At 42.4% G+C, this 23,975-nt stretch overlaps 7 protein-coding genes across 7 annotated transcripts; 4 read left to right on the top strand and 3 right to left on the bottom strand.

The window, feature by feature from the left end:
* Positions 1 to 2,623: 2,623 nt before the first annotated feature.
* Positions 2,624 to 9,103, bottom strand: BCR41DRAFT_387374 (hypothetical protein). Its single transcript, XM_022027890.1, has 7 exons — positions 8,845 to 9,103; positions 8,156 to 8,741; positions 7,874 to 8,069; positions 6,787 to 7,770; positions 5,032 to 6,687; positions 3,748 to 4,937; positions 2,624 to 3,658 (listed from the first exon to the last, which is right to left on the bottom strand). The coding sequence occupies exons 1-7, from the start codon at positions 8,898 to 8,900 to the stop codon at positions 2,726 to 2,728; spliced, it is 5,601 nt and encodes a 1,866-aa protein (XP_021880364.1). The 5' UTR covers positions 8,901 to 9,103; the 3' UTR covers positions 2,624 to 2,725.
* A 240-nt stretch (positions 9,104 to 9,343) lies between these two features.
* Positions 9,344 to 10,563, top strand: BCR41DRAFT_289007 (S-adenosyl-L-methionine-dependent methyltransferase; the record flags this gene model as incomplete). The annotated part of the gene is made up of 4 exons (XM_022020319.1): positions 9,344 to 9,379; positions 9,491 to 9,528; positions 9,672 to 10,304; positions 10,425 to 10,563. Coding segments are annotated over 4 exons (846 nt in total), but the record flags the coding sequence as incomplete, so codon positions are not given.
* A 675-nt stretch (positions 10,564 to 11,238) lies between these two features.
* Positions 11,239 to 12,015, top strand: BCR41DRAFT_371710 (hypothetical protein; the record flags this gene model as incomplete). Its single annotated transcript, XM_022026629.1, has 2 exons — positions 11,239 to 11,579; positions 11,700 to 12,015. The coding sequence occupies 2 exons, from the start codon at positions 11,239 to 11,241 to the stop codon at positions 12,013 to 12,015; spliced, it is 657 nt and encodes a 218-aa protein (XP_021880362.1).
* A 1,729-nt stretch (positions 12,016 to 13,744) lies between these two features.
* Positions 13,745 to 17,146, top strand: BCR41DRAFT_337949 (hypothetical protein). Its single transcript, XM_022022097.1, has 3 exons — positions 13,745 to 14,770; positions 14,876 to 15,981; positions 16,095 to 17,146. The coding sequence occupies exons 1-3, from the start codon at positions 13,850 to 13,852 to the stop codon at positions 17,059 to 17,061; spliced, it is 2,994 nt and encodes a 997-aa protein (XP_021880361.1). The 5' UTR covers positions 13,745 to 13,849; the 3' UTR covers positions 17,062 to 17,146.
* A 457-nt stretch (positions 17,147 to 17,603) lies between these two features.
* Positions 17,604 to 18,182, bottom strand: BCR41DRAFT_423074 (hypothetical protein). The gene is made up of 2 exons (XM_022030246.1): positions 18,119 to 18,182; positions 17,604 to 18,032 (listed from the first exon to the last, which is right to left on the bottom strand). The coding sequence occupies exon 2, from the start codon at positions 18,028 to 18,030 to the stop codon at positions 17,719 to 17,721; it is 312 nt and encodes a 103-aa protein (XP_021880360.1). The 5' UTR covers positions 18,031 to 18,032; positions 18,119 to 18,182; the 3' UTR covers positions 17,604 to 17,718.
* Positions 18,183 to 19,360: 1,178 nt separating this feature from the next.
* Positions 19,361 to 21,682, bottom strand: BCR41DRAFT_356041 (serine-threonine protein kinase). The gene is made up of 9 exons (XM_022024576.1): positions 21,452 to 21,682; positions 21,162 to 21,333; positions 20,966 to 21,004; positions 20,691 to 20,821; positions 20,522 to 20,591; positions 20,357 to 20,416; positions 20,045 to 20,241; positions 19,745 to 19,889; positions 19,361 to 19,621 (listed from the first exon to the last, which is right to left on the bottom strand). Exons 1-9 carry the CDS (start codon positions 21,528 to 21,530, stop codon positions 19,429 to 19,431), a joined length of 1,086 nt encoding a protein of 361 aa, XP_021880359.1. The 5' UTR covers positions 21,531 to 21,682; the 3' UTR covers positions 19,361 to 19,428.
* Positions 21,683 to 21,737: 55 nt separating this feature from the next.
* Positions 21,738 to 23,324, top strand: BCR41DRAFT_356040 (hypothetical protein). The gene is made up of 2 exons (XM_022024575.1): positions 21,738 to 22,799; positions 22,885 to 23,324. The coding sequence occupies exons 1-2, from the start codon at positions 21,956 to 21,958 to the stop codon at positions 23,178 to 23,180; spliced, it is 1,140 nt and encodes a 379-aa protein (XP_021880358.1). The 5' UTR covers positions 21,738 to 21,955; the 3' UTR covers positions 23,181 to 23,324.
* The last annotated feature ends 651 nt before the right edge of the window (positions 23,325 to 23,975 follow it).

The following is a 23,975-nucleotide window of genomic DNA, read 5'->3' as shown; positions in this document are numbered from 1 at the left end:
TTGGGCCTGATCATCCTCTTCTTCCCAAAAATCTGGAAGCTGTGGAGTGCGCGTCAGCGAGTTAAGCAGAAAGGAATGTCTGGAGGATACAATCGCGCAGGATTTGCCAATGGCGGTGGTGGTGGCGGCGCATTAGGAGCACCGCAGATGGGCCGAATGCCGGGGGATCTTCGGGGCTTAGGGGCTCCAGTAGTTGGTGGCCCTGCACAAGAGGCTGCAAGGAAAAGCGATAGAAATGAGTCAAAGGCGACTGCAACTACCGCTGCAACAGACGGAGCAAATAACGCTGCAGCTGGCTATAGGTCGGATGACCTTATTATCAAGTATGAATATCAAGGCGCTGATACAGGGCGCTCGTCACCTGCATCCAAGGCCGTGGCTATAAGGGTTGAAGGTGATCGCACTGAAGCGCTGAAATTAGATATTCTGGATACAGTATCAGCTTCGCTCCATACACGCAGCATTACGCCCTCTTTTGAGATAGGTAAAAAAAAGAGTGGCAATGCAATGGATGCATGGATGAGTTCTATCATGTTGAGGAGCCTCGGAAGTAACGGCAATGGGAATGATGGTGGTAACGGCATCAGCAGCATCAACAGCATTCATGGTACATTTATTCCATGCAATTATAATAAGGAACCTCCAAACTTTCCAAAGCCAGGCACATTCCTGAGTGAGGCTGATATGAAAGATATAAGGACTCGGCCGTCTATGGAGCTCTTGAGCGAGCAAGAGTGCGAGGACCTAAGTCTTGAAAAGCAGGATCAAACACAGTGCCCAGCTACGAGACAGGGCGATGAAGAAGATGGGCAGCATCACATCAATAGAAGTCCGATTACTATCACAACTGAACATCCATCAAGCACAGGGCAAGAAGGACAGCAATCTGGAAAGAACCAGAATTGTGGAGCTCAGCGAGTGGTAACGTACTTAGTTGTGCATGTGTAATCTTCGCTCCATAATTTCAATGCAGTTTTACTCTAACTAAAACTCTTTTTTTTTTTTTTTTTTTTTTTATTACTTCTAGATGGATTCATATTTCGTATGTTCATCAAATCAGCAATCCATTGGTTTTTGTTTTTTTATTCAATGTGCAAAAACGAATACTTATTTTCCGGCTCCTATCTCAACATTATTATTATAGTTCCTTCTTCCGGTTCGTATCCAAAGAAACATTTTCACAAGCTTCCTATCACATTGGTCCGTCTTTACCCTGATTCTTGTTCCAGAAGCTCATGCTTTCATGGCTGTGGATGTAAGTGATTAGAAGAACATTTCTTTTTTATTATTATTATCATTATTATTTACTTAAGGTAAGATTTTTATTTTTTATTTTTTATTTTTATTTTTTTGTTACAGAGCACCGACGGAAAGTGTGCAAGCTATCTAATGCTTACCATGGAACAAGACCCAAATATACCCGAGCCAACGATTCGAGTAACAACTTTTCATTCTGTTACAGTATTGATTCGTTTCCCGAGTCAATCATACCTTGATGGTTGGATGGGCTTGTTCTCGGAAGAGGATTTGGTAACGCTTTCTTCCACTGGGCAAGCACATGTCACAAAGCCACGCCGAGCATCAGCAATATTGGCAACAATGGCCTCTGGTCTGAACCCAATGTCCGGTGTAGCCAACCAAGATTCACTCGTCAACACTGCGAATGCCACAGGCGTAGAAGGACGGGCTGGGCGTTTTTCATTATTGGGACGTCGATGGAGAAGTGGTCAGCGGGCGCTCGCTCGTGCTCCTGCTGCTACTACTACTACCTCTGCTACTACTGCCCCTACCGGCACCACACTAAATGAACCAATTCCAACAATAGAAGTCAGAAACTATGACTACGGACACAACCCTCGACCTAGTACATCGCAACAATCGAGGAGGCAACTCACTTGGGCTGAGAGACTTGATCTGGAGACAAGTGATGACAACACTGCAAATAGTAGCAGTTTAGATACTTCCAACTACAGTAGCAACTCTGGACAGCAAACCACTAAATATGGACGTGCTGTACCCAAATATCAACCCCCAGTTCCGGATGATAACAATGATGGCTCATCCAAAATACCCGCATTCCCTTGGAATGCCACTAATACCGCTACCACATCAACAGCAACCAACAATAATTCGAGCTCGACTTCAATCTCGACTCCCCACCCTGTAAAGTGTAGTAGATCAGAAGAACAACTCAATAGCACCCATATGGGTCGTAATGCTTCAAACAACTCTCTCGGCGTACATCGGGCAGGAGTGAGTCACAGTTGTGATGAGTATGGTGATGACGATGACGATGATGACGATTTGTATGATCCAGAATTTGGCATTGGGGGCCGAGGGCGTCGCCGACAGAAACTGCGGGTACGACGATCTGCCCGTGCTACTTCTGCAGGACCCGTCATCCCAAGCGCAGCAGTCATCTCCACAGCGGCGCGAGCAGTTGCTCTAGGATGGTCAGAATCCGATGCATTAGAGGCTGCTACTGCAGATCCCAGTGGCAGTTTTCTTTTAAGCAGTCCGTCCACTAAAAAAAGGCTACCAAGCCCGAATAGTCAATAAAACATATCTCATGTTAAAGCTTAGCAAGCTTTACTTTTTATCTTTAAAAGAGTCGCAAATTCTTCTCGACTTGGAGATTTTTATTAGAGATTCTATTTTGTTGCTTTCGCTTATACTTTGAATTATCATGAAAAAAATAGCACAAAATAACACAAGGATCCTCGCTTCACCACAACGTTCTGCACAAAGGACAACTGGAAGAATTAGAAGTCCTAAACCACTTGTATAGACATGATGCATGGAACCGGTTCTTACAGGTTTTGCAAGTCTTGTTAGGTAATGACCGATCCTGCAACGAGACAATAGAGTAACAAATCGTACAATCTTCCACACCTTCGAAATGCAATCCAACATTTCTCCTAAATAGCGTCAATGCGTCAATCAGCGAGCCATTTTGCGCCGCAATGACGCCTGCCACTGCCAGCAGCCAGGCTCGCCAACGAGCTTCTTTCACACCCACACGCTGCAGTCCCTCGACTTCTACCTGTCGCAAGGGGAAATTGGTGGGAAGTCGAATCACAATTTCCATTGTTGCTTCATCGATCTGGAACGACGCAGTCACCTCAGAAGTCGCCTTCGATGTCTTGATCTGAAGTTCGTTCAGGTCGTCCGAGACACCTGACAATGCTGCAGCGGCTGCTGCCTGTCCTCCAGCTGCAAGGTTCTGCTTCGCCTTGGCAAGCGAAGCCAATTCATGGGCAATCAGTAGTGGCGAGAAGTACTTTTCAGTTAATGACTCGACTGCAATGCTGAGCTGTCGAAGCTTACACTCGGTCCACCAAATCCGCACCAAACTAGGGACATTGGCTAGACAAGTGTAGTACAAATGTCCTGCAAGAAGAGGGAAGCCAATCTCTGGTGAAGACAGATCAAAGCCTGTAATCTGATATTCTGTGATGTCCCATTTGCTAAGATCAAATGTGCCTGTTGGCTTGGCTTCATTAGACGTCGTTGAAACAGCCTGATGGTTAGAAGTTGAGTCATTCACCAATGATGAAGCAGAATGAACGCCGAGAAGATGGAAGAGATAGGGCAAAAGGTCATTCATCACTTCTGAGGACCGCAACTGCTCGACTAGACGGGACTTGACAGTGTACGTCTGACAATTAGAAAGGAACAATTGAGTTAATTATGAAATATTTAACCTTGGTCGGTGTTCTTTCGGCATCATATGAAAAAAGATCTTACCGTATTCTCAAAAATGACGAATGCAAGCTTCCATGCCAACAAATACCCAAGGATAGCGTGTGAGGTCAGCTTCTCAGATTTGGCTGCTACCCCTGCACCAATTCCATACTCATCATCCTCATCTTCACCGCCATTGTTAGACATGTCTAATAATAACGAAAACTCTTCTCGCCAGTTGATTTCGTCATCAGCATCAACGTTAACATCCATGGCTGGGAATCCCCTAGGCGGATTAGAAATGATGCGCCAAAGTGAAACAGGGAACTTGGGCTGTGTCATCTTATCATCTGCATCAACGGTGCTGCTGCTGTTGTCCTCAATGGACCCCTCTTCTTCTACAGAAGCCAAATTTTGGCTTATAGGCGACTTAATCTCCATCTGAATCGACAACGCCTGTACCTCCTCGACCAAAATAGTCTGCAATTGTCTGTATGCAAGCATCTGCACCGTTGTAAGAGGTTCTGTCAACAGACGGCACTGCTCAGCCACAGATCCATGAGACAACACAAGACGGTCCGGTGCATGCGCGCAAATTTGGGACAGTGCTTCCAGATACTGACGGACAGGTCGGTCCATTTTAATAGAAGCTGCCTCAGACATTACTTTATCACACCCAATAAGCCGCATTGCTGCTACCAGAATACCCTCGCTATGATCATCCCATACGCTCTGAATATCCTCCTCCTCTGTCCCGAGCTCAATAAGATTGATAGCCAAGCAACAAGCTCTTTCCAGTACAAGAATGGCAAATGGAGTGGCTGTCGGCTCTCCAAGCCCTGTAAACACTGATAAAATGTAACTGAACATCATCTCCCAATGCGCTCCTGGGAGTTCCTGGACTTGATAAGCAAGAGCATTTAAGAGCTTGAGCAGTATAGAATGGATAAGCAGTTGATCCTGGCTATCGAAACTTTGCAACGCATCTGACTCCGACATCCAACGACGAATCGACTGCAATAAATTCATGACACGGATCTGAGGTAGGCTCATGCTAGACTCATCTTTGTCACGAGACCTGAGAGCGGCAACAAGGAGCGTCAGACGACGTACTGTATCTAGATGCTGTATCGAAACCTCGTTAGGTTTTGTTGGCGCTGTAATCCAATAGTTGAGAAGATTTGCAAACTCGCTTGTGTTTTCAAGTCTCTTTTTAAGTGCAATGATCAATCCAGTAGAAACTGACAATGGCACTATAAGCGAAAAAAGATGGATATTAGTCTCCATTTTTAGGTAAGCTGAGATAGCACACTTAGACTTGGAGGTTCAGCTTTGATTCTGACATACCGGTTTCACTCTTAAAGATAAGGCACCATTTCTTGGCAACTTCAGGAGAGACTTGGGAATTATCGACCTGGGCTAGCGCCTGAACGACATCAGCCAGTACGCGCTCGTTGAATCCGTCTTGTTCTTTGATAGCTGCTAGAGCAAAGGATGTGGCACTGCATTGAGAATCATCGTCATCATCGTCTACATTAGGCCTACTTTGGGGAACATGGGCTAGGGCCTCAATGACTTGAGACTCCCAGCTTTCATTTGCAACAAGGGAAACCCAAGTGACAACCATCAGTGACATCTCCCGTAATAGACTCCTGAAAACTACAGCATTCGCATCTGTATGCAAATGCGGCGAATAAAAGATGCCGGCATTGGAGGAAGGTGTCTTAAAAGCGTCAAGGCACCCCTGTCTAACTTTCAAAAGTTCCTCCATAATCCATGTCATTTTATCAGGATATAGTAGGAATAGCGATTCTAAGGTCTCATCTTTTAAGAGCTCGAATGTAAAGAGAGCTAGCCGTCCATATGCTGATAACCCAAAGCTATCGTACCGAATCTCTGATGAAGGTGTTTCTACAGCAGATACCCTTGAGGGCTTCTCTGCATAAAAAGCCTCGACAACTGGATCAAGAATAGTCAATGTTGGGTGGGGTCCGCTGCTGGTCAGGGTCTTATAGAGTGAGTTCCAGTGCTCCTTGTCAAAGAAGAACTCACTCAGGAGATCAAATCGTTCCCTTAGCTCCGTCAGGTCAAGCAGCTCTACCAGTTTTCGCGCTTGATTTGCAAGGCCCTCCGGACTAGTAAAGCGAAGCAAATTTTGAATATTGTCCTGAATATGATCAGTCAAACATTCACGTAGGATAGTACGGACCGAATCAGATTCCTTTGAGAGTCGCTGCAACTCTTCGAGATTCTTCTGTCCGGCCTCGCTCAGGTACCCCTCGGATTGTGAGCTAAGGTCAAAGATGGCAACAATAATCTGTTTTAACGGGCCTTCCTCATCCAGCTCAATTGCCAGCGGTATGACATGAGCCAAAGATTCGAGCATGATTGCCAAAATGGATTCCGCCTCTTCCATTTTTCCTAATGCATGTCCAGCTAGAATGTCTGACAGGAAGAGATTTATGCGTTGAGAGAGACTGTCGATGATGTCGAGCTTGAGACGGTCAGAAATGATTGATTTGGAGCTCAAGGCGCTTGAAACTAATGATTTTCCTGATGAAGACGTAGCATACTGCTGACCAACAACGACATCCGTAACAAAACTGTTGATGCTCTCAAGGTGCAGATCAAAATTTGGAGATACGGCTGAAATACGTTGCAACATCCCTACAAGGATAACCCTCTGTCGCTCTTGTTCTCGCTCTATTTCAGTCTCCTTCAACACTTTATCCATGACTTGCTTCCAGAGCTGTGATGCCGGTTCTGGCTCCTTGGAGTTGCCAAGATATCCTGCAAAGAGACCAAGCAAATGTGGCAAAGAGCCATTGCTTTCGGAGGTAGCGTCACTCGAAGATGTTCCATCATCGGACGCCATCAGCATATCTGCAAATTGAACATTGAAAAAGTCATGCAGGGCTTTCTGACTTTCAGGGTTAGTGAACACAACCACCTCGAAGTGAAGTGCCAACAGGGAGAGAAGTTGTGACGGTCCAACAGATTGAGCTAAATAGGAAAAAAAATTCAATAAATAGTGAGCCTAATTAACTTTGCCAAGTTAGGAGCCGACAATCGAAACTATTGACTAACACAAATGGCACATACTCCCAGAGCACTTTTTGGCTACAATCTGCACGAGCTGGTCGGCAGCCTTCTCTGTTAATTCAACAAGAGCCTCATCCTGTTTCTCGCGTGCAGCAGCTGAAGCTTCCGCCAGGAGCGCTATGACTCGCTTCCCTCGATTTACATATATATCAGAGGGCTCATCTGAGACGACTTCATTCATAATATCCGTAATTGGCTCCCAAAGCTTCGCGATGGTACGCTCACGGACTGAAGGAATAGTAAGTAATCGAACCAAATGAATACTGATCTTCTTGACTACTGTTCGCTCGTCTTGTACAAGCCTAGCTGAAGTTTCGCTGCCATCTGTTGATCCCAAAAATGTCTTTAAAAGATTGAGGTACGTAGCATATACAGCTTCTTGTCCTTGAACCGTTGCCTCGGATTTGCCGAATCGAACTATAAAATAGACCATACATTCAATATAGGCCTCCAAGAATTGTGCTGTCGACCCCGGCTCCTTGTCAATATGGGGGCTACTAAGGCCTTTCCAGAAATTGTCAAAAAAGTCTTTGCCAAAAGGGAAGCCTGTTCCATTTTTGCCCAGGATAGATTCTTCTGGCCAGCTTGCGATAAGTGGTAGGATGCTGCGATAGGTAACGGTCGTCGATCCATATCCAGCAGCCTTTAGAAATCCAAAAAATAGTGACATAGTAGGTTTCTTTCCCACTGCGATTGTCCAAGATTCTGGGAAAGCCTTAGTGTAGATGAGAAGTGCATCCCAGAGGTCGCCATGAGTGGTTGGATCCTTATCCGAGAATGTTGCTGGGAAAAACACTTTGCTAATGACCTCCAATCTATCTTTGATCAGGCTCGGTGCCTTACTAGTGATTTTTCGAAGCATACTATAGCTTGCCCTCCTCACCTGTGGACTGGGATGATTAAAGAACTGCCATAGCTTGGTTTCATCCAATAATTGTCCAATTTCGCCAGCAGACTTTTCTAATGACTCAGCGGATAGCGTTTCTATCAAAACACAGGGCATTCAATATTAGGACAACACAAAGTTAGACTGCAGAAGAAATAACCATTGGTACACATATTATGTAGCGACATGGCTCATATTTACCAGCAATGTATCCAATTGTATAGAGGGAGCTTGAAGCGACTCTGGCATAGCGACTGTCCATTTCCTCCTTTGTGTTGAAGCGAGGGTCACTGAATGTCTCTGAGGATTTATTGAGAAGGATTTCTGAAACGTAGAAGATCATATCTTGGAGACAGAAAGAGATAACCGACTCGCGCTTATTGTCAGGAAAAGCGCTCTGAGACCAAAAGAATATGAGATCAGTACAGTGGTAATGAAATGATTATATCGGTAAATTATATATATATATATATTTATATATACCTTGAATGCCTCCGCAGCTACGTATGCTACATCCCTTGTTGGGTCAAAAAAAGTGCCAACCCAGGCACCGATCACCTCCTTCAGATAAGGGGCCAGCCTCTTTTTAACACGCTTGACAATCAACATATGCACATTGTTAGTCAAGAGACGCACGCGACGATCCACATCAGTTGTCAACTTAATATAGAGCTTGATCCAAGGGCCAAGGGCCTCCAGACAAGCGTCTGATCCTGCCTCCTCATCCTCAGGCTGTGCTTTGACCCATTTTTCCAGATCCTCGAGCGCTCTAACTTTTGTAGTGGTGTCGCGTTTAGACATAAGTCGCTTAATGATCATGGAGAGGTCTCCATTTCTAATCACACTGACAACCTCTGAGTCGAAGCCACCAAAGCCAGACGATCCTGAAGATGCAAGTGCCGGACTAGAGGATCCAGATCGGTTAGGAGGCGCATTTCGAGAGACATTGGAGGCTACGTAAGTTGAAGATGGTGAGAATGCGGGTGTAGCAAACTGTGCGAATCCTCCGAGGGCTGAGATGGGGAGTGTTGATCCTGACCCACTTGTACTCGCTAGTTCTGCAGCGCGACTATTTTGATTACAACCAACCAGTAATGAATGTTGGTAAGAGGAGGGGAGAGGATTCGCAACTTGAAAAAAAGTTTTTTTTTTTTTTTTTTTTTTTTTTTTACCTGCTGCTTGCTGCCTTCACATTTCCTCTGACGCGGGGTGTTGTTTTTGGTGGCATGGTTTAAATGTAAAGAGGAAATGTAGAACAATGGTTTGATCCTCTCCTACGTAAGGTATTAGTTTAATAAGAGAAAGAAAAAGTGAATTGATTAAAATTGTTGAGAAAGTCGAGAAGACAATGAAGGTTTTATGGAAGCCCTCAGAAGACAAAGTTGCTTTGGCTAATGGAGCAAACGGAGCAAGGCAAAAACTATATTTCTGTAGTCAACTGAATTGATTTTCCTAGGTTGCCGCAGCTCCTAATGTCATCAATGCCTCAAATTTTACATTTTTCTGGGACTGTCTTCTACTATCACAAGCCACTGGCTGCTGTTTTGAGGAAGCTTTTTTTTTTTTTTTTTTTTTTTGGCCCAAGCAACATCCTCCTTTCGATATTAGGGAGCATTTTGGGTGCAAAGAAATAAATTCGTTTGCTTTCATCTTTTTTCATTTATTGCAGCCATGTCACGACCGGAACATCAAGCACCCCCTGAAATCGTACGCAATAGTATGCTATACATTTGCATTGGAATGGTCAAAGGAATCTAATAGAGCATAACCAACTGAAATACAACTGCTTTACTTTCACCAATATCATACATTTGTTAGGTCTATGGTGGCGAAGAGGCAGCAAAGTACACTGGAAAGTACGACGCCATATACTTCAACAATTTACTTTAATACTTTGACATTGTAGCATTGGATGTTTTATAGCGTTGTCATACTCAACGTTGAACAAAAAAAAAAAAAAAAATGAATCTATGCTGTTCTTTTCATTGATGCCACTTAGCTCCCGTATTGCAGCTATTCAAGCGGAGATGGCCAGCCGTGCTGTCGAGTTGTTGAATTTACCTGAGGGATATTCTGGACTTATTCTGGATGTCGGTTGCGGATCAGGGCTTAGTGGTGAAGTTCTGGATGAGTATGGTCACGTCTGGATTGGATTTGACATCGCCCCTGCCATGTTGGAGGTAGCGTTGGAGAATGAGGCTTCTGGAGATCTGTTCTTACAGGACGCAGGACATGGGATGGCTTTCCGACCTGGTACATTCGACGGCTGTATCTCTATTTCAGTCCTGCAATGGCTCTGCAATGCCGATAAGACTTCTCACCACCCAAAGGCTCGTCTTATGCGATTCTTCTCTACCCTTTATTCCTCCTTGAGACGTGGCGCCCGTGCAGTGTTCCAGTTCTATCCCGAGAATGATGACCAAGTCCAATTGATTATGGGATGTGCTGTCCGCTGTGGTTTCGAAGGAGGTCTTGTTGTCGACTATCCTAATTCTAAGAAGGCAAAAAAGTTTTATCTTTGCTTGTTTGCAGGACAGGAGATCAATGGTGTCAGACAACAACTTCCTGCTGCACTGGGAGAAGACGGGGAAGGGGAGCCTGAAGAAACTGGAGTGCAATATACATCCAAGAAGTATGCTGTTATCCTAGGCCTAATCCTCGCTCCATATTATCTTTTGAATTGTGGCTGAACGTTTATACTAACTTTTTTTTTTTATTATTTATTTTATTTTATTTTTTTTTGAATACTTAGGAGGAATGATTCCCGCATGCGCTCTAGTAAGCGTAAACCCCTTAAAGATAAGAACTGGGTCTTGAAGAAGAAGGAACAATTGCGTGCAAAAGGCGATAAGACTGCCAATGACTCCAAATATACGGCTCGCAAGCGTCGTCCAAAGTTCTAAAGCATTTTTTGCTGTGCATTTTTTCTCATTTCTTACTCATATTTCTTTCCCATTTCGTGTAACTTTATTTCTTAACCATAATAAAACTTGCATTCTGTTGCATCCGTACACCTTGCTGCTCCACCTACCTTGCAACTCTCATGAATCATATACATAGAAAAAAAAGAAGAAAAACAACCCCACCCCCGAAGAAAGAAAGAGCGGAATTATATTCGTAACACTGTTTCCAATTACTCCCATGTTTGTTTTTGCGTGCAAGAAATGAACACTGGCACTAAGAGCTCGCGCACGGAGTAAATTAGACTGTGAATATCTACTGATCACAAAGGTGCCTTTGAACAAAATTCACAAATTACTTTTTCCAATACATAGAAACTATTATATTAATCCACATCGCTTTCAAAATCTCTGCTCGAGCATGTTTAATGCCATGAAGACGTGTTACTTAAAACCAATTGAGCTCCAACACCACATTCATAGATAGACACCCCTATCCTTAATCCACAATCCATCCCTGAATACTTCACAGATTTCTAATGTGATATCTAGTTCTGAACTCCACTTCCTCCCGCACATTGCTTAGTTCAACAAACGCCCATTTTTTTTTCCTTTTAAATACCCAACTTTTCATATTTTTTTTAAAAAAAAATCACCATCTCCAAAATGTCTTCGAGCGAGAACAGTTTCATGCCGAAGCCTTTGTCGCCTCAAGAGCGATCATCATCGCAGGCCTTGCAAACTGAGCCAGCTACTCATCCGGATTCTACTGCTGCTGCTACTGCTTTCTTAGGACGGAGCCCGAAACTACTGAGGATAGCTTCTGCGTCAACAGCAGCAGCAAGAACAACGTCATCGTCAACAGCCATTACTCTGCTGGGCTCTATGCCTCTGACGGTGATTACCGCTGCTACTACATTCTTGGGTATCCTAAAGGATAGTCTGCGGAATGAACCAGAGATTTTAAGGCTCTACCTTGAAATCTTGGATGATCACGAGAAGCAAAAGTAGGTCAATGCTTTTTATTTAACTTTATCTTTACTTTTTTTTATTGTTGGAATTCAAATCACTAATATGATTCTGTTTCTTTTTTTTTTTTTTTTTTTTTTTTTTTTTCTTGGCAAAAGGATTAATGGAACCGAGATGATTGATCGTGTATCGATCTTGTTTGAAAAATATCCTCTTGTTCACACAGAATTCAAAGAGTTTTTGTCGGCAGAGAATAAATATCAAGAGCAGGATCCTCCTCCTCCCTCTCTTCCTTCTCCTCCGTCTCCACCTCCAGCACCTCTCAATAGTATTTCAAGAATCAGAGGCATGGGCTCCATTCATAACAGGGCCAGGTCTAACTCGATTGTCACGCCTTTTCTCCATCCCACAGCCTCAACAGCCGTCCGTATAATCGTTCTGACCAAACTTAGTCAAGGCCTGAGAGACTTCTAAACAGTCTTTTTTTTTTTAAAAAAAAAAAAAAAAAAAAAAAAAAAAAAAAACTTGAGATGTAGTTTTTATTATATAATACATAGCAAAGCACAATAAGAAAAGTTAAGAGATGATAATCAATCATATTACTGCATGAAGAAAGATCACCTCAAAACAAAAAGATTTGGGGGTCAAACCAAAATGTATTCACAAAGAACAAATAAAGCTCTGTGCGCGATAGCTGACATGATCCAAGGGGCAATCGGGCAAAACAACAAGTGAATGTTTATGTTTGTATATATATATACTGAGCTTTTTAAATCTTCCGTTTCCTGTTGTCCGTCATACATCATCTCTTGTCCTGTATTCTGACTTGGTCTGTCTTCCTTTTCCTTCTTCCTTCTGCTCCATTTCTGCTTCATTTCATATGCCTGGTACTATTGGATTCGCATCGAAATACATCGGTAACCATTTCCTTGATGCGGGTCCAAGGTTTTCAACCCTTTTTAAAAGCTCTATAGCTATTTAACCGACGTATTAAAGATAGCGCGTATGGAGCACAAGGCCAAGTCCTTCATCCCTATCAATTTGTTCTGAATGGAGCTGTGATAGTTTGCACATGCTCGCGACATACTCTGCAGGGAGAAAGCTAAGAATATAAAAACTATCAGGAGCACAAGTGTGTAGAGTTGCCAAGCTAGGTCATGTGCAAATTGACCACCTTGATACTCGGATGCCATAATGCAATGTTAATGACACGTCGGTTATTCCTTGTAAGCAAGTCCTTGGCATTCAAGCTGCTTGTGCTCTCGCATTAATTTTAATGACTTTTTTCGGAATCAATTCACATGCTTGTAGCACGAGAAGAAAAAAGGGATATGATGGATGCTCTCACTCAGCTCTGGATTATTTTGATTGTGCCCGAAGCTCATGTCTGCCTGCCTCGTCATTGTGAGAAAAAGATGTGCCACATGAACCAACAAACATTAATCAGATGCCGTTATTTCTTGTGTTTACTATTGTAGACACAGGGTTCCTTGTGTACATGTTAGCTCAAGCATTTGCCGATTGATATTCCTACTGTTGTAATGTTGCTATCGATGCCTATTTTGTTTCTTTCACTCTTCAAGTTCTGGATTGACATCTAAACCCTTCGGTGATGATCTAGGTAGTCATAAAGGAACAAAAAAAATGATTGTCAGAATTTTTTTTGGGGGCAGATATCAACAGACACTTCAAGATAAAGTGACAGCATGAAAAAAAAAAAAAAAAAAAAAAAAAAAAGAATTACCGGAGTAATCCTGAGCAAACACCAAAAAAAGAAAGCATTGATCGAAATATGCCCAAAAGGAGGATGTGAATGAGAATAATCAATTTTAGTTCACATTTAAAAAAAAAAAAGTGCTTGTGTCTGTGTGTCCTTACTTTGATTTGCAGGACAGATGTGGAAATGTTTGAAATGCTCAGGGGAATGATGGGACTGACTGAAATAAGCGCACACGACCCTTGCTGACATGTTGGAATATCATTTGCCCAGTGCGCACATGCACTTGCTTGGTTAGCACAACGTCTTTAAAAAGTTCTCTTTTCCCCATTTCTTTTCCTTTCCAGCCCCTTATTTTCTATTTTTTTTACTTCCTCGCATCCCACCTATCACATCATTGAACATTCAATTAAAACTTTAACATTTTCCTCCCCCATAGACCACACACTAATCCTTTACTTTCCCCGCTTCTGTTTGCTTTTTTTTTTTTTTTTCTTCCGCATTCCTACCCTGACATTGTATTCTTCATTCATTTCTTCATTTCATTTCGTTTCACTTCACTTCATTTCATACTTCATATCTTCAGATCGCATGGCCCATGGAAAGAACAGGTTGTTCTGGCTTGCCAGCCTGGCCATAGCCTCAATACCCCTCGCAGTGACCTTTTATGGCGTCTACAGTGATCGTCGTTGGGTCACTATCTTCTCCTTTACACTCTTTGTCATCTGTCTTTTACTCTCCACCTGTACCTTCCTCTCATGGAAGACCTTCAAGTTCTCAATGCCCATCATCCTCCAAATCCTGCGTACCATCTCTGTCGCTCTCACGCCTCTTGCATCTATCCTTCGCGGCATTCCAGTCCTCGGCAAAGTTACCAATGGCTCCATCAAACTGGTCTTTTGGACCTGGTTCATCATCTTGATGATGTCGGATGTACTCCTTCGGAGAATGCTCAAGATCGCCGTGGGACTTCATGAGCCCAGCGCAGGGCAATACTCGACTGTCAATGCCTGCGATACAAATTTCCAGCCCTGTGGTGAATTTGGGAAGACTCTTGACAAGGAAAAGGTTAAACGGATCGAAGAGGGCGGACAGGATTTTGAGCGCGATCATGATTACGATGAACGCAAAGTTAGTTTGAAACCCCGCACCAGCAATCACGATAACAGTAAGCGATCAAGGGATCGCCCTAAATCACTTGATACAAAGTATAAAGTGTCTGGAAGATCTGGATCAGATTTAGCATCCATGTCGAGCGAAGATTGGCATAAAGTGTTGGAGATGGCCAACATTGACAAGTCTCGTTACGTACAGGATGATATCAAAAACGGATTTGAAAAGAAATTGGATCAGCAACAGGAGAACCTTATGGATCGACCCCGCTATTCACAACCTATTGCTACGACCCTAGCCATGGTATCCAAGTTAGTTTATGAAGATGTGCCCGTAATTCGCCATGAACTCGCTCTCTCGGGATATGACATGCATTCATTCCGCGCTATTGCATACAAGGTAAATTTTTTTATTTTTGATGATCGGGTATACAAAAATTGAAAAATCATACTCATGCGAACTTTTATCTCACCTGGTTTTGTTTATTTGTGTGGATTTACACAGAACACCTGTGGATTTATCGTGCAAAAAGGTCGTAACATTGTACTAGTATTCCGCGGGACAGATCCCTTGAATCTCCAAAACGCATGGACTGATATTCAATCGCGACTTATACCCATCAAGACTCTTGGAGATGAGGCTGTACCGCTTGGCAAGTGTCATAAGGGAATGTACAATGCCCTGGGTTCGGCTGAAAACTTTCTCTTGCCGTCTGAAGAGTTGGCTCAACAACAGCGGGAACTGAGTCGGCTTCAACATCGGAGATATAGTGATACAGACATGGATGAAGATGACTATGGGCTACATTCAGAAAAGTCTTCTCCAAAACGTCCACACAAAATTAGCCCAGCTTCATCTTTCAGATCCGAGGTTACCAAAGCTAGCACAATCAATCTCGAACTGTCCAACCATTCCGTCTACCAAACGATAGTCACTTCCATCCGAGCGGCATATATGTTGGTCAAATTCCTAATTGTGGGCCTCTTCACCCACGTGAGCGATCCAGTTGACTATCGTTTTGCAGGCGAAGTCAGAGACCTGAGTGCGTTTGCACAAGCATGCCGGTGGTTGGATGGGCTGAGACTAGAACATGCAGAGAAAGAGCTTAAGCGAATGCACAAAGTGGATCGGTCTTCAAAGGTTTCACATCAACGTCGTTCGTCGTCGAATTCTCGAGCTCTTTCCAGAAGGAGCAGCCTGAGTAATCTATATTCAACTGACGATATAGAATCATTAGATATTAGTAAAGGCCAGGATAAAGAACACGGGCGAAGATCCAGTCTTTCTGGTCATGGATCATTTAGAAGCGCCAAGACACGAAGGCTCTCGCTTACAGGACTGCACCATGCTGGGCAGAGTCATCATCGGAGGAGACTTTCGGGATGTAAAGCAGATAGCAAAGACTCTGCTCAATGGACTGACTTGGGCAATAAGATTCTAGATATTTATAACCATCAATACAGAGATGAACAAGAAGGTAGCTTTAAAAGAAAGAAGCTTCGCTTTTACATCTGTGGACACAGTCTGGGTGGCGCTCTTGCTACCATCTTTCTGGCAAAGATGGTTCAATGTCACTCTCCACTATTGGATATATTTTCTGGGCTTTACACGTAAGTTCTACTCACTGACATGATTGAGTGTTTAATTTATAGTTATATGTTGATGCGTCACATGAATAATCATTCGTTTTCGACTTTTCTTTATTCTCCTTCGTCTTCTACAGTTATGGCAGTCCTAAAATCGGCGACAAGGATTTCAGTAACGCATTTGGACCCAAGCTCGCTTGCAAAATGTTTCATCATGTTTACAACAACGATATCTTCGCTCGCGTGCCATTTTGGGGCGCTTATGAAACTCTTCCAGGAACGCTTGTATTTGTCGAGTCTTCACATAAATTGATTTTGTACCCTCCAGACCCAGTGACATTAATGCCTGTCCCCGTCAGAGGCATCTCATTTATGCATCTCTCCGGTATCCTAAACTTACGAGTCATCATGAGGATGCGTAGGGAGTCATGGCTCCGAATCTTTGAGCGAATCGTGTTACCATTCTTCTTGAATGATCATTTCCCTGGGGACTATGTCAAGGCACTAGCAGAGGGTAAGATTGAAATCGTAATGGAGGATACAGCGCATTACGGAGGTGTAGACGAGGCAGAGACTGGAAGCCCTGTTCAAACAGGACTTTTTACATTTTTCAAGAACAATGGCGACGCTAATGCATTGGGAAGAGAAAAGGCAGTCAACGAGACCTCTTCGCCTTTGGCTAACCGCGCCCATGCAGTGGACCGACTCGTGTCCAGAAGGTCATCTTGTTCTAATGGCGTTGTAACCACAACAATAATAAAGCCTAATGGCGCACCTGATATGTTTTCAGGAGATAACGATAGCGGATATGGAGGAACAGGGGATCGTTCAGAGGATATGGATTCGTCTCGAGTTCGCCGAAGGATTGTCAAATATACCTATCACCAAGAAGGCGATGATGATGAAGAGGAGGAAGAGGAGGGATATTACCGTGGTAATGATTCTCGCCGATCCAAGGAGAGGAACAGGAACAGAGACGAAGGATGTGGCGTGGAAGGTGATACGCGATGGAGAGAGCTAGCATCCGAGTCTGGATCAGAAATCAGAAGACAGAGGTGGAGGTCAAGCTTGACAACAAACGTGAGAAGAAGATCTCGACAATGAAGAAACGTTTGGGATAACCTCCGTATACTTTCCTGCCGTCAAATCATCATACTGTGTATAATAGAAAAAGAAATCTTTCTCATTTGAATAACATATTAATCAAAGTGATGAAATCCATTGCAAAATACCAAATGACTTTGTTAAACTTGAAGGAGAAGCGCCGGCTGCATGTGAGTTGTAGTATAAATATGACAGTTACAGCAAGCAATTTTCGCCGATCTAGTGATCAATATAGTGTCGAATAACTATGAGCAAAGTATTGAGATGAAGAATATCTTGTGCATGTTGCTGATTAGCAGAAAGAATTCCTCATACAGTACCCGGTTTTCGAGCTTTGGTCTCCAGGCTCTCCATTTCTGAGAGAGCTACACTATCCTCAAAATTTCCGAGAGTAAGCCCCACGAGAATAGAGTAGCAAGTGAGGTGAATAAGACGAATGAGCTCAATTGTGATCAGCTCAAGGCTTTGAAGCTTTTGTATGATTGTGAAAGTAGAGACACTCACACACGCAGGAAAAAAAAAAAAAAAAAAAAAAAAAAAGTGCGTTACAATTGATCTGTTTATATTTATTACATTTTAAAAATTTCCTAATAGGAATAAACATTTCCCGTTACATGAAATGTATGCGTCCATGTGAGATTATTTCTTCATTATAATTTATCCCTTGACAATTGGGCAGCTTCCCCAGATGGTGACAGTCCTGCAGAAGCCATATTTTCCTGCATTCCGGCAGCACTGCTTAAAGTAGTCAACGCCTGCCTTTCCAGAGATTTGCCAAGACTTCTGTCTAGCATTAGCACTGTATCTGCAACCGACTAATGTACCACAATCGTAGGTAGGTCCGATACCGGGGAAATGAGGTGCCGCCGAATTCTTGATACAAGTACATTCGTTGACCTTGAGACCGGTCACAACTTGCATGGCAGCGATGGAAACGAGCACGACGAGACCCTTAGCCTTGAACAACATGACTATAAGACGAGGAAAAAAGAATTACCGGTGAGATTAGGATGATAAAATGACAATTATAAAAAGAAGAAAAGTATTTACTACTTACTGCAAAGAAGGATAGAATGTAAATTTTGAGGGGAAGGAGAAAGAGAAGGAGGAGGTATTTAAATATTTTTTTCTTGTGGGAAAAAAAAAGGGGAAGATCTTTCCATTCCAAGGTCAGTGTCTTTGAGATTGATCTAAACACAGGGCGTAACCTCTCCAGGATAATGTTTACTACAAGCATTACGAGTCGAGGATAGGGACGGCACACGATTTGAACCTAACCTTGAGACAAAGAAGGGACGCCGCTTTTTTTTTTTTTTTTTTTTTTTGAATGAAAGCAAACGCCGCTCACTCTTGCTACCGGGATTAGAGCCGGAGTTTGAGAGTAGATTAATAGCCTAGACTAGACTATGTAAGAAACTGACTTTCTGATAATGTGGCAGTGCAGAAGTGGAGAGCAAATATTTTGTTTGCACAACACGCGCAGACACATAACACATCTTCAAGTACATGATATACATAAGCACTCCAGTAACACCATCCGTTGTAATACAAACTTTTTTTTTTTTTTTTTTTTAATTATACACTATTCAGGCAAAGTGTTTACATGCTGTGTTGCTCTACAAAGAGCCTCTATAGACAACTCTTGGGCTATAGTATTGTACCTGAATGATATACAATGACATACATTCCCAGTCCTGTTTTACTTTTGTTTTTACGCGTTAGTGTGTTTACATACACCTAATCTTTATACAACGGATTGATAAGGATTCAAGACGTCAGAGTCGAAAATAAAAAAGTAAGAGTCTTTGATCATGATCACTGAGGCATTTTTTTTTTTCTTAGTCCTAGTGGTGATCCTTACAGAAAGGTAGAGCTGATTGAATTGAAAGGTATGCTAAAGTACTGAAAGTAAATATGTTCTTCCATACCAGTCAATGAAATGTCTTTCTCTCTCTATTTTTTTTTACTGGGTTGCTCCACCTTTGGATTATAAAGCATTGTATGCAAAAAAAAAAAAAAAAAAAAAAAAATCTCTTCCTCTCTGTGGTATATACATCAATGGAAGGCAATGATGACACTGTCTTTATAAGCTTGAGAACCGACTCAGATGTCATGAAATCAACGGAGCACTTGTCTGCTCAAAGAACAATGGAACAATCGTGATATGGGTGTGATCTCTTCACCAATTTGCCCTTTCAAATGGAGATATAAGTTTGACCAGAACTGACAGCAACATGATGTTTAAATGAACCTTTCATTTTATTCCACAACTTCTCAATCAAAGAAATATAAAAAAAAGTGAGAGAAAGACAAATAATAGTTTAATAGAAGGTTGGTTGAAGTGATTAGACGTTCCCTCAAATGCCTCTATTGTTGTTGTGTCACTTCTATGCCTGTTGATGCCTGTTGCTGTTGCTGTTGCTGTTGCTGTTGCTGTTGCTGTTGGGCTGAGGAAGACTCAATTTCATCCGATGAAGTATCTGCATTAGTAGGAGAACGGGTCATGGAACGAAGGCGATTGGCAGCTGCCACAGCCCGAACGGTTTTCTTGAACATCCTCCTATTTTTTTTTTTTTTTTTTTTGTTTTTTTCGGAATTAATAATTTAGTGCAAAAGAGCGGTGATGGAAAGGAAATAACACATTGCACTATCCATAAAGCGACAATTTTAACGTTTAACGTACTTGGCATTGAACCCTTCTTTGACATTATCCAAGAGATCTACATCAGTACCAGTCTCAGTGGTAATCCATTTGTGTTGAAGGGCTTCTGTAGCTGTCAATCTCTTTTCGGGATGAGCTCGGAGCAAACATTTGATAAAGTCGCGGGCTGGTAGATGGAAAGATACATGAGGTTTGACACGATTTAGCCGTTAGAGTAGCGCATTACGAATGTACAAATATAAAAGGAAACGAAAAAGAAAAGGATAAAACGCCATCTTGGCTAAAAATAAATTATTTCTTCTATTCTTCGTCTTTGCCTACCTTCAACAGAGACGTCTCTCCAATATCGCTCATGGAAGACGACGTTGCATCTAGCAATCTCAGCTACCAGCTGTTGATCATTTTCAGCTTGGAAAGGCGCATATCCGCAGAGAAGAGTGTAGGTGATAACACCGATGCTCCACATGTCGACTGGCTTTCCATGGCCCCTGCGAAGTAAAACTTCTGGAGCAGCATAGCTAAAGCATGTAGAAAATAAGTATATTATGACTTTGATTTAGTATCCTTGATAATCCGCGTGTTCCTGCCTCTATTTCAATCCAGATTCTGACATTCTGATAGTAAACGCGTTACCCATAGCTGCCACACATGGTAGTCAACACCTGGTCTTCGGATTCCATGACCTTTGAAATACTAACGTGTTAAGTAAAGGATGATAAAAGAGGTTTAAAAAGATGTTAGAAGTGAGGATTTGATGATTTATTCTCATCGCGTCAATGCGACTTTGAGCGGACATACCCGAAATCTACGATCATGAGTTTCGAATCGGGCGTGTTGTCCTTGTAAAGCAGGTTCTCCGGCTTCAAATCTGTAGGAAAAAAAAAAAAATAATAATAATAATAATGAGCCATTACTACGATACAAGTAAGCATATATGCAGTGACCAACTTTTTTTTTTTCTCTATACCTCTGTGTACAACATTCTTGCTGTGCAAATATTCGATCGCCTGAATGACCTCCTTCATGATTGTCGCGGCATTGTTCTCTGTAAAACGACCCTGTTCACAAATCTTGTCAAAAAGCTCACCACCAGAAGCTCTAGTTGATCAAGACACGAATGTGTATATGATATGTTTATATCAGCAAATAACAGAAAAAAAAGACTTCGCCTATTCCATTTCACTGCCACCCTCACGGAGATTTTGAAAGGCGTGGTGTGGCTAAGCTTGTGCTTCAACTTACAAGTCAAAGACTAAGTAATACTTGTCACGACTCTCGAACCTAGTTTATCATACAAAAAAGGGCAGATTACAATAGGTACCGTGACGTTAATGGCCATACCACATGTAGTCACTAGAAAAAATGAGCAATTGATAGCGGTTAACGGCAAGAGCGGTGATATTGATAATGCGTGAACCAAACGCAAAAGAATCATTACCAATCCCTAAAGTTGACAATGTTGGGATGACTCAGATTCTTGAGCACACCAATTTCCTTCTCCACCATTTCCTCATGACCCTTGACAGTCTTTTTGAGGATGATCTTGACAGCGACATCTTCACCTGTGTCAAGTGCCTTTGCTCTCTTCACAGTACCATAGGTTCCGGTACCTAAAAAGGTTTTTTTTTTTTTTTTTTTTTTTTTTTTTTTTAAAAAAAAAAGCTCGAATAATCAACAACTGCAATAAAGACAAATTAACTGCATGAATATATTCGGTGCTGACGTTACCAAGGTCAGGCCCGAACTCGTAGTTTTTTTTACGTCCATATGAAGGAGGTTGCAAGTGAAGAAGGCTGGAAAGGTTCATTATAAGAAAAAGACGCTATTGATATTACTGATAATGAGTAGAAAGGAAGGAGGGATAAGAAGGAGAGAATGGAAAGGAAAGAGTTTATGGAGTGGCAATGACAATGACTCTTCTTGTCAATGAATGAGTACGAGAAACATGAGGCGTTGCGGTGTTGTGAAAAAAAAAACCCCCCCGTGTTCCAAAGGGCGGAGATGCACGAAGACAATTTTATTCTTCCTTTCTTCTTCTTCCTCCTCCTTCTCTTCTTTCATTGTTCTCACTCTTCGTTATCATTATTATTATTATTATCCTTTTGGTGCTTTTCTAAACGACACTCTTAGTATTTCGTGACCTATCGGCTTAAAACCACTTTTCCATCATATACAGAGAAGAATCAGCAAGTAAATAGACAAAGAGAAAGCAAATAACAGTGGTAGCAGACTATGACAGGATTGGCATTTTCCCACCAGGAAAGTAAACAAATGACGATAGGAACTGCAGACCCAGCTTCCTATGGCTACTTCCTTGGTGTGAAAAAAACACCTCCCAACATTCTTTTTGGGCAAGCCATTGTTGTTTCCTTCATTCTCCAGTTTATTATCTTTTACACCACCTGGTTCTTTTGTCCCTCTTTCACAAAGTACCGCAGGGGTTTATCTTGGAGCCTGGCGTTATTTTGCGCCATCATCATGTCTTTCATCACTTTATTTGAGTTTGGGTACCTGCGGACGACACTATGGTCTCTCCTCGGATGGGAACAACAGGGACCAGAGGCAGCAACAGCTACAATCTTCACTTACTGGGCGCCAACGTTCCATGGCTGGGTATTTGAGCTGGGACGCCAAGGTCCATCAGCCGTGACTCTTGCTTCCATCCGATCGTCCTTATCCAGCCTCGAGTTGTTCACATGTCTTTTCTTAGATGGTCAAACGTACAAGGACCTTGCAGGAGGATACCTCCGCTGGCTTATCACCTTGCCCATCTTCTCATTGGCTCCTCTAAAGCAGCCTCAGCTGTACTCTTCGACAGCACCTTACTATCTTGGAGGAGGAGGGCGCCTGCTCTTCTCACTGGAGAACTTTCCTCGAGAGACTTGGCCATCGTCTGTGCTTTGTGGATACTTTATCGGTTACTGTATTGCAGATCTGCTGCTCGGCAATATACATTATAGGATGTATGTGGATGCTATGGGATGGACCCACCATATCACTTATTGCCTTCTTGTCTATCGGCTTGCTATTCAAAATAACCTATCACAATTCTTGATTTGTGGTGGTGTTTTGGAAGGTACGGGTTCGAATTTTGTCTTTCTGCCGTGACACATGGTCTCGATATTTTAGCTCATCTAATCCTCCTTCTCTCCTTATTTTAGTGCCATCAATATTCTTGGCGAGTGGTATGATGTTTCCTCGGTTAAGGTCGGATTTCTGGTTCCCATTGACCTTCGTGCTTTTTCGGATCTTCTTTGTGGGGTTCATATGGCATGAATGTGCATTCAACTATCCTACCCCACCTAGAGGAGCAGCCATCTACTTTGTTGCGCTCATAATCCATTGTTTTTGGCTTTCAAAGTACATACGTGGCAGAAGCCGCCGTAAACAAAGAGCAATGAAGGAAGCAGAAGCAGGGCTCTCCACTACTCCTTCCTTTTCAGTCCAAAAGGCGTGAAGCACTGTTTCTCAACTTTGATTTAGGAGAGACATAATGGAGCTGTAACAGGAGTTCTTAGTAATATTAGTAGTAGCTGCGATGATTTAAGATAATCTGCCATAGTGCTTTAGAATGTAAGAGGAATATTAATAGATAAGGGGCTTTTCTTCCATAATATTCGTCTCGTAAAAATGCTTAATATTTCTTTCGCTTGATGCTACTTCCTTATGGAATATTCTTCCGCGCGAGTGCTAAAACGAATAAGTCCTCATTTAATTGATGGAAGTATCTTTATTATAATCTATATTTTATATTTACAAAATGTGGAAAACTTCTTAGAATTTTTTTTTCTTCTTCTTCCTTGTGAAGTATTCTCTGCATGCACGGGGTAGCGTGAAATGGTATAAGCTTAATTCCCTCATCGTTCATCGGCAAATATTACAAATTATGGAAATGAGGAATTCCAAAGTCCACCATGTGCTGCAAGACCTGTTTTTCATCTGTTGATTGGGAACTATATTCAATCACTGAAATAAAAACATAAGAATATATATATAAAACAGGATCTTTTGGTCCTCCAACGATGGAATCTTTGTATTCGTGTTTACACCTTTGTCCGTCATCAAAACGAGCACCACAAAATGTACGCCTGCAATATGCAGGCCGACATTTGATCTGCTTATAGAATGGCGACTAATGCCGAGAAGGATAAAGTAAATATTTAAAAAATGTCCCCTCGGCACAGGCCACTCATGTCATCATGGCGCAGAAAGACACAAAGTTGTAACACAAAAAAGGACGCGTCCACCAGGT

Source organism: Lobosporangium transversale, assembly GCF_002105155.1.
Source record: "Lobosporangium transversale strain NRRL 3116 chromosome Unknown BCR41scaffold_24, whole genome shotgun sequence".
NCBI classification, from domain to species: domain Eukaryota; kingdom Fungi; phylum Mortierellomycota; class Mortierellomycetes; order Mortierellales; family Mortierellaceae; genus Lobosporangium; species Lobosporangium transversale.
Note: the sequence above shows the minus strand (reverse complement) of the source record. Positions and strands in the feature narration are given on the sequence as shown.

Excerpts from the sequence above, each read along its gene's own strand:
- BCR41DRAFT_387374 (XM_022027890.1), bottom strand. The coding sequence starts at position 8,900 with ATGCCACCAAAAACAACACCCCGCGTCAGAGGAAATGTGAAGGCAGCA. Across the intron at positions 8,742-8,844 it reads GTGAAGGCAGCAAGCAGCAG|TCGCGCTGCAGAACTAGCGA; the intron begins GTAAAAAAAAAA and ends TAATCAAAATAG. Across the intron at positions 7,771-7,873 it reads TACAATTGGATACATTGCTG|AAACGCTATCCGCTGAGTCA; the intron begins GTAAATATGAGC and ends GTGTTTTGATAG.
- BCR41DRAFT_337949 (XM_022022097.1), top strand. The coding sequence starts at position 13,850 with ATGGCCCATGGAAAGAACAGGTTGTTCTGGCTTGCCAGCCTGGCCATA. Across the intron at positions 14,771-14,875 it reads TCCGCGCTATTGCATACAAG|AACACCTGTGGATTTATCGT; the intron begins GTAAATTTTTTT and ends GGATTTACACAG. Across the intron at positions 15,982-16,094 it reads ATATTTTCTGGGCTTTACAC|TTATGGCAGTCCTAAAATCG; the intron begins GTAAGTTCTACT and ends CGTCTTCTACAG.
- BCR41DRAFT_423074 (XM_022030246.1), bottom strand. The coding sequence starts at position 18,030 with ATGTTGTTCAAGGCTAAGGGTCTCGTCGTGCTCGTTTCCATCGCTGCC.
- BCR41DRAFT_356041 (XM_022024576.1), bottom strand. The coding sequence starts at position 21,530 with ATGAACCTTTCCAGCCTTCTTCACTTGCAACCTCCTTCATATGGACGT. Across the intron at positions 21,334-21,451 it reads CGAGTTCGGGCCTGACCTTG|GTACCGGAACCTATGGTACT; the intron begins GTAACGTCAGCA and ends AAACCTTTTTAG. Across the intron at positions 20,592-20,690 it reads CAAGAATGTTGTACACAGAG|ATTTGAAGCCGGAGAACCTG; the intron begins GTATAGAGAAAA and ends TTTTTCCTACAG.
- BCR41DRAFT_356040 (XM_022024575.1), top strand. The coding sequence starts at position 21,956 with ATGACAGGATTGGCATTTTCCCACCAGGAAAGTAAACAAATGACGATA. Across the intron at positions 22,800-22,884 it reads TTGTGGTGGTGTTTTGGAAG|TGCCATCAATATTCTTGGCG; the intron begins GTACGGGTTCGA and ends TCCTTATTTTAG.